The 8,093-nt window shown below is 60.1% G+C and overlaps 1 protein-coding gene across 1 annotated transcript; it reads left to right on the forward strand.

Annotated features, from left to right (window-relative positions):
• The first annotated feature begins 23 nt into the window (after positions 1-23).
• CALM3 (calmodulin 3) lies at positions 24-7,790 on the forward strand. Its single transcript, XM_055551519.1, has 6 exons — positions 24-199; positions 4,442-4,472; positions 6,629-6,772; positions 6,917-7,023; positions 7,402-7,537; positions 7,618-7,790. The coding sequence occupies exons 1-6, from the start codon at positions 197-199 to the stop codon at positions 7,644-7,646; spliced, it is 450 nt and encodes a 149-aa protein (XP_055407494.1). The 5' UTR covers positions 24-196; the 3' UTR covers positions 7,647-7,790.
• Positions 7,791-8,093: the final 303 nt, after the last annotated feature.

The following is an 8,093-nucleotide window of genomic DNA, read 5'->3' on the forward strand; positions in this document are numbered from 1 at the left end:
CGGGGCGGGGCCGGGCGAGGCGGGGCGCGCGCGGCGGCCGTTGAGGGACCGTTGGGGCGGGCGGCGGCGGCGCGGCGGCGCGCGCTGCAGGCAGTGAGTGTGGAGGCGCAGACGCGCGGCGGAGCTCGAGCTGCTGCAGCTGCTGCCGCCGCCGGAGGAACCTTGATACCCGCGCTCCGGACACCCGGCTCTCGCCATGGTGAGTGAGACTGAGGGCCGCCGAGGTTGGGACCACTGAGGCGGGCACGGCGGAGCAGGACCCCTGAGAGCACGAGTGGACTGAGAATGGAGTGGGGTGGGGGAAGGGTTTGGGTCCCGGAGAGCGCCTCTGGACCCTTCTCTGCCCCTTGATCGGGGGCATTTGAACCCACAGTGGGGCGTTTGGCTCCCCAAAGGGAGTTGTGGACTTCCAGAAGCGACAGTTAGTACCAGGTGGGGTGTCTAGACCCCAGAAAGGGCACTTGAGCCCTCCAGGGGGGCATTTGAGCCGAAGATGGAGCATCTGGACTCTTGGACCCAGGATGGGGCGTTTGGTCGCTAAGGTGGGGTGTTTGGATTCCAGGGGGCCGAGGTAAGAGCCATTGGCTAAGGAAGGAGGTGATTTGTGGCCTGATAAAGGATTTTGGGTCCTAATAGGTAGCAAGGAAGGGGGATCGGAGGGAAGCCGGGCTGCTGGGGAACTCCCTAAGAGGGGGTGGTGGTTACCTGGGCCTGGGTGGAGGGGGAGCCGTCCCGGGAGGCAGGGAGGAGGGTCGCTTCTGCAGATCAGACCCTTGAGGGGAGAAAAGGGGGTTCTCCAAAGACCGACATTGCAGAGGAAGGAGGAGGAGGGTGAGGTGCATGCTCTGGAAGGAAGAGCCTGGGGTGGGTGGCAGCCAAGGTTAGAAGATGCTCTGGAAGCCTTTTGAAGATGCCCTGGAAGCCTACAGGGACTGAAAAGGATGGAGTCGGGGAAGGGGTCAAAAAGGGGTGCCGAGCTTGTCAGTGGTGGGGGGACAGGGGCAGCCAGAGAAGGTTCTGAGGTTCCTATTGGGTTAAGACTATTGAACTAGGAAGGGAGATTGGGGGTTTTTGGGGGGAAGGGAGGCGTTGTATTTGGGTTCATGAAGAGGTGGGTTTTCAAAGTGAGGGGTGGGAGAGAACTTCGGCTTCTGTAGTGGGAGGTGAGATGGAAGGCGATCCGGGGACATGTTAAAGAAAATGAATGGCAGCCAAGGTGGGCCTAGGGTTGGAGGTGGATGTGGTGGGTAGCTCCCTGGAAGTTTCCAGGGCAAAGCCGGGACAAAGACTGTTCAGTCTGGATGGGGAATGGGCTGCAGAGGCCGGAGGGAGTGTCTCAAGGGTCCCTTTCCCAGGAAGAATGGGGCTGGGCAGGAGACACCCAGCAGTGGGAGCAGGTGGGCGGAGTTGTTGGGGCCTCTATTGCGCACCGAAGCCGCATGAAATGGGGGTGGGGAGGAGCAAAGTTTGGGATGCATCAAATGAGCCAGCTTTTAAAGCCTTGAACCTCACCTGCTCACTGCCCCTTTCAGACCCAGAGAGCTGTTTTTCCCAAACAGGAATGCTGGTTTTATCTTGGTCTCCAGCTCCACGCACCGCTCTGCATCTCCTCACTTGTGCCGAATGACAGTGCAGTACAGTGTGGCGTCGGTGACAATCGCACGCCTGTTCCTGTGGCCTCGGGGTGGGGGCTGCAGAGAGGACCTCCACAGGGACCCCTTCATCCGCCCCAGGGCCACTTGTTCCTTTTGGAGCCCTCCCTGAGTGCTTCTGTTAATTCCCACAGCTTGGGCTTTGAGAGAAAACCAGCAGACTAGTTCTTTCCTGGTCCCTGCCACCCACAGTCCCCCAGCCCCCCCAGGCTCAGCCTCGGAACCGTGTGCAGCCATCCTCCCTGGCAAGGCTGGGGAGAACAGGCAGCCACTGCTGTGTATCAGATCTCATACTTGCTGACACAGGCCTGATGGCTCCTCTCGCCGCTACCCCATTTTCCCCCAGCAGAGCCTTGCTAAAGGGGCACCAAATCATTGACAGGCGCCAGGAGGCCCCCACCTGCCAAATAAGACCTGAGCTTTGGCCCCACTAGTTTCTCTTTCCCTTTGTAATCATCAAAGTATGGGTGGGACAAGTCACTGTTAACTGGCTTTGGACTTTGGCCTGAGCCCTGTGGCTCCTCCTTGGCCCTGGTGAGGGGCCCTGGCCTTGGTTTCTGATCTCATCTAACACTGCTCTCTGGCACTGGCTGGGAGCTGGGGCAAGGCAGAGAAATAATACCTCTTCCCTCCCCCACCCCAGGATTTTTTTTTTTTCTTGTCCAGCCTCTTGCTGGAGCCTAAAGGGATGGGGAAGCAGGGGACCAGCTGGGTTATTTTGCAGGTAGTTTTTGGTGAAAGCTGAAAATCTGCAGATCTGGAAAGGGAAAAAGCCCTGAGAAGGAAGGGATCCCCGGCAGTGATCAGTTTTCTGGGCAGCAGCCTTGCTTTGAGATCTCTAGCTGGGAGCTGGGCCCTTTCCTTCCCCAGCAGGGGAGAGGGTCTCCTAAGAGGGAGGGAGGGAGTGTGACGGCCCTATAGGCAGAGAGCCACGCCTATTTGCAGCAAGCCTGGAACAGTGGCAGTACCTCCTCTGCGTGTTGCAGCCTGGCGGCAGGGAGCGGTAGACACCAGCCTTCAGCGCCACTCGGGCATTCCACGACCTGCCCCAGCCTCCTTGCCCCCAGCCCCTGCAGGTGCTGCCCAGGGTGATGTGGCAGGGGTGCGAAGGGCCCTGGTTGGGTAGCCCTTACCACGTAGGCCAGGGGAAAGGATGAAAGCTGGGGGAGGGCAGCCCTCTCCCAGCCCTCCTCCGCACCCCTGGCACTGCCTGGCCTTGGCAACAGAAGCCCATCCTGTCTTCTCAATTTCCCCCAGCAGCTTCCTCGGGTGTCAGGACCTAGGCGATCGGCTCAGGCTTCTTTGCCCATAGAAGCCAAGGGAAGCAGAGGAGCAAAGGGCTCATGGGCCTGGGGCTGCCAGGCTGGCATGCAGGAGCATGTCAGCCCTGGGTCTCTTTTGAAAGCAAGGCAGAAGCATCTCCATTTGGCCTCCTAACCTTCCCTTTAGACTTCGGACTTTTCCAGAATGTACATGTGTGGTGTGTTTCCTTCTCTACCTTCCTGCTTCCCCCTCCCTTAGCCATTTCCCTTCTGTAATCATCACCTTGATTTCCCGTCCTGTTCTACCCATTTGGGGCTTAACCTCAAGTCCTTCTTCCTTTATGTGTAAAAGAAAAAAAGAAAAAGGACATGTCAGACTTGTTCTAATGTGATTGGTCTTCACATTTGGGATGGGGCAGAAGGGGGGCGGGGGGCTCTTGCTAGATTCCCAAGGAAGTTCTAGAACCTCTGTGTAGAATAACACTAGTGCACACAGTGGCACGCCTTAGTTTGAGGGGCTCTCAGACTCAGAGCTGGAAGCCTGCTGTAGATGTGGAGCCCCTTCCCCTAGTTGTAAGAGGAAATGAGGAAGGGGGCAGTGGTCCAAGGGCGAGCCATGCCTTCTGGCAGCATTCACGGACCCCAAGGAAAATTCCTCTTTTACTGCCTAAAGCTAAACGTTGGGATTCAGCTCCCCCATCCCCGCGTGGCTCCTCCCCCAGAGGATCCCTTTGCTGGGCTGGTTCAGGACAGGCTGGCCTCTGCTTCTCCTCTGCCCCGCCCCCAAGCCCAGCATGCAGCAAGGGCTGCCCAACTCTACTGGCCAGTCCCTAGAGTGGCCAGGGCCAGCAAGGGTTAAAAACTGCAGCGCAGCAGGGGGAGGGGACTTGAGTCCTCCAGCCTCTGCCACCAGCGTCATGCCGGCTGCAGTCCCCTCCCAACACTCACCCTTCCTGCCCCAAAGAGCAGTGGAGTGAATGGTGCCCCATGGCGAAGAGAGCGGGGTCTGCCCCCTGCCTGCCCAGGGCTCTTCAGGCACTCCACAGACACCAGTTGGGAGAACTGTTGCCAGTTGGATCCGCAGTGCTTGGACCTGGTGCTTCCACATTGGTGACATAGAAACTAGGAAAGAGCCGGCTGCCTACCCTGGGCCTGGCCTGCTTCAGTTTGGAGCCTTCTAGAAGAGCTGCTTGATCAGGCTTCCAGGGCAACTGCTCCCTTCACTCAGCCCCTGGGGCGCCCAGCGGCTGTGATGACGCCGAGACGTGAACCAGTGCAGTGCAGCTGGGCTGGGGCTGGCTCCAGAGCCCTGGCTCCGATTGGAGACCCTGGGGTCGGGGGTGTCATCGGGTCCTGGGTCTCCAGCCTCCCGGATCACCAGACTTGATCCCAGTCCTGGCTCTGGCATGACCGCCCTTGCCCAGGTACATGGACTGCCATGTGGAGCTGGCCGCACCAGCGGGGGCCGGGCTGAGCAAGGAAAGATGTGCCAACCTGTGACTAACTTTCTCCTTCCTGCTTTTCCAGGCTGACCAGCTGACCGAGGAGCAGATCGCAGGTGAGCTTGCTTCCCTCCTTCCCTCCCCCATTCCCCCTTCCTGCCCTCACCCTGCCGCATGAATGCCTCTGCACCCCCAGCTGAGTCTTACTGCAGCCAGGAGGGGCATCTGACAGAAGCTCACGTGTATGAGAGCGTACCAGTGACACCAGACCCCACAGTCCTGAGCCAGGCCCTCATCAGGTGGCAGGGCTGTGCTCCCCTCCCTGCCAGGGGTCACCGGGCTTCTTAATCGGTGGCTGCAGGGTGAGCTTGGCCGTCTGTCCTGGCTCTTGCCAGTTAGGCTCAGAAGGTGAACTCCCCTGCGGGGCTCCTGGCCCACTTCAGGAGCCACCCAGGAGAGGGCTCGTCACACCCACCTCTGCATTGCCCTTTGCGCATGCTTGCACTCGATTCCTGGGCCGGAAGTGCCTTCCCCCAGCTCTTTGCACCAGGCAGCTCCTTCTCCTCCTTTGGGTCTTGATTCAAATGTCATCTTGGAAAGGCGTTCCCTGGTCCCATCTCAAATAAACAGCCTTCCACTACTCTCTGTTTCCTTAATAGCCTTTCTCACCATCTGAAATTAATCTCTGATGTCTGCTAGCTGCACCTACCTGTCACTAGACGAGTCCCTTACTGGGGGCTTTTCTGTGTGTTGGTCCCTGCTGTGCGCTTGGTGCCTACAGCATAATGGTTGCTGCATACATTTTTGTTGACTGAATAACTAAATGAACAAGGGAACCATCATGTATCTTCCAGTAAGCTTGCAGAAGTCCTTGAGTCCTGTGTCATTCATTTTTGTAGACTCCCCTAAAGCCCAGTAAGCCACAGCTACAGCAAGCCTGTGTGCTGAGAAGGTTTCTGTGTCCTGTCTCCCCCGCCCCCCCAGACTGTGAGCTACTCTAGAGGACAGGGACCAGCTCCCAGTTAAGTCTCGCAGCCATGGGCCAGCACAAAGTAGCCCCTGGACCCTGGCTTTACTGTCAGGGTCAACAGGCTGCATGTGACAAGCATAGAAAGCCCAGCTTCTGAAGTCCGGGAGACAGGAGTGGACTTGCCTTCTCTTCTTTCTTCCCCTCCCTTCCCCTCTCCACCGACATTTTCGGCTTCTGAACTTTGGCCCCAGGTGGGTGGCTACGGAGACCCACCAAGGAAAACCAGAGAACTGCGTTGTTGTTCAGAGATCCTGAGCGCAGGGTGCCTGCATGACCCCTGAGAACAACAAGGCCTGGGCACAGGGAGGCGCCAGCATCCCCCAGGAGACTCGGGGTCTCCAGGGCCCAGAGGCTCAGGCGGGGGCAAAGCCTCTCGGTTCTACGTGTGGCTCCCGTGCCGGCCATGCACAGCCCCAGCTCTGCCCTCACTTGACACCAACACACGCTCCATGCCACCCCCCACCCCCATCCCCATTAGCGAACTGTCCGCTGCCTCACCCCAGCCCACACCCTCTGGGAATAGGCTGCCAGGCATCTGTTCCCTGAGGGTTTGGGGGCAGGAGCACCAGGTGCCAAAATGGGCCCAGTGGGAGGGCAGGAGCCACGTGCTTCTCCCGCTCCTGATGCGGGCCCAGCTGCGGCCTTCCCACTCAGCACCCCCAGCTCCTCGGCCGCCTGGCTTGGCAGCCGTCCCCTCTCCTTCCACACCCCCTACCCCGCCTACCCAACACAGTCCATCAGCCGTGCTCTGCTGCCGGCCGCCCCCACACTCCGCCCCACGCGGCTCCTCTGGAAGCTGAGAGCCGGGCTGGTAGTCCCCATCAGGCGGGATGCCGTGGCGCCCAGCGCTGTCCTGCAGTCTCTCCTGCCCTTCCTCTCCTGGCCCGCTGACCTTGGCTGGCACACTTCAGACGAGGCTTTCTTGGCTCTCCTCCCTTCCAGGACACTGGTCCGTTTCATCACTCGAGGGAGAGACTGAAGCCAGGGACCAAAAAGAAATGTAGAGGCTCTAAGGCCACCGTCAGCCCGTTTTGCCCCCGTGTCCTCTGAGCTGGGCAGAGCAGGCAGTTTTCCCCGTCACTGAGCAGGTGCTCCGTGAGGGGTGCTGGAAAGAAAGAAGGGGCCTGTTCGCGGTACAGAGGCGAGAGGCTGGGGCTGGCACTGGGCCTCCTGTTTCTTGAGGCAGGCCTGACTCAGGCCTCCCCATGCCCTCACCTCGGGTTCGCTGTCCTCCCGCCGCAGAGTTCAAGGAGGCCTTCTCCCTCTTCGACAAAGACGGGGACGGCACCATCACCACCAAGGAGCTGGGGACAGTGATGAGGTCTCTGGGGCAGAACCCCACTGAAGCCGAGCTGCAGGACATGATCAACGAGGTGGACGCAGATGGTGAGCCTGCACCCAGGGCTGGAGGGCAGCCGCCTCCCAGTGCCCCCAGGGAGCCGCCCTCCAGGGTGGATGGCTAGGGCCCTGGGGTCGTCTCCTCCGGCCCAGGCCCAGAGCATCTCCCTCCCTCCCTCCCCCACCTCGCAGGGAACGGGACCATTGACTTCCCCGAGTTCCTGACCATGATGGCCAGAAAGATGAAGGACACGGACAGCGAGGAGGAGATCCGAGAGGCCTTCCGTGTCTTTGACAAGGTGAGCAGGCTTTCCCCAGGGCCTCTGGCACTCTGGCAGAGAGCAGGACAGGAGGGCTCGCGGGACACCCCGCCTAACCAGAGTCACCACTTGGGGCGGCCAGGTTCCAGTGCCAACCCCATTGCCAGCTTGCTCTGCCACCACAGGAAGCCCCTGCCTGTGCCAAGGGAGGTGACTGACAGGCCCCATGCTGGGGTCTCTCTCCCACTGCCCCCCAGGAGAGAGCCGGGTGAACAGATGCCTCGGGCTTGGAGCCTTTGTCTGTCCCCTGACACCCAGGACAGATGTGCTGGGGTCTCTCTCCCACTGCCCCCCAAGAAAACGCTGGGCAGATGAACGCCTCACGCTCAGAGCCTTCGTCTGTCCCCCAACATGCAGGACGGCAACGGGTACATCAGCGCCGCAGAGCTGCGCCATGTCATGACGAACCTGGGTGAGAAGCTGACCGATGAGGAGGTGGACGAGATGATCAGGGAGGCCGACATTGACGGGGACGGCCAGGTCAATTATGAAGGTGAGCTGCCGCCCCGTCCGCGTGCCCGCGGGGGCTGGGGGAGCCCGCCCTCTGCTGACCTCCTGTCTTTCTCTCCACAGAGTTTGTACAGATGATGACTGCAAAGTGAAGGCCCCTGGGCAGCTGGCGATTCCCGTTCTCTCGATCTCTCTCCCCGCGCGCACTCTCTTCAACACTCCCTGCCTATCCCGGTTTTAGCAAACACCAGTTGATGGACTGAGAATCTGATAAAGCAACAAAAGATTTGTCCCAAGCTGCATGATTGCTCTTTCTCTTCCTCCCGAGTCTCCTTGCAGGCCCCCGCCATCTCTTCCTTCGGCCCTCCCGCCTTCCATTCACATCTTCCAAGGCCTGATGCATTCATAAGATGAGCCCCCCCCCGTCCCCTCCAGGGGGCCTCTGCCCTCCTCCTCCAGCCCGGGTGGCTCTCGTCCATTTTGGTTTGTTTCTGTTCGTTTGTCATCTTATTTTGGGGTGCCGGGGTGGCCGCCGGCGCTGTCCTGGGACCTGCTGGGGAGGGGCTGAGGCCCTCAGGAGGGCCGGGCGCGAGAGGCAC

The sequence above is a fragment of the Bubalus kerabau genome, chromosome 17 (assembly GCF_029407905.1).
Source record: "Bubalus kerabau isolate K-KA32 ecotype Philippines breed swamp buffalo chromosome 17, PCC_UOA_SB_1v2, whole genome shotgun sequence".
Taxonomy (NCBI): domain Eukaryota; kingdom Metazoa; phylum Chordata; class Mammalia; order Artiodactyla; family Bovidae; genus Bubalus; species Bubalus kerabau.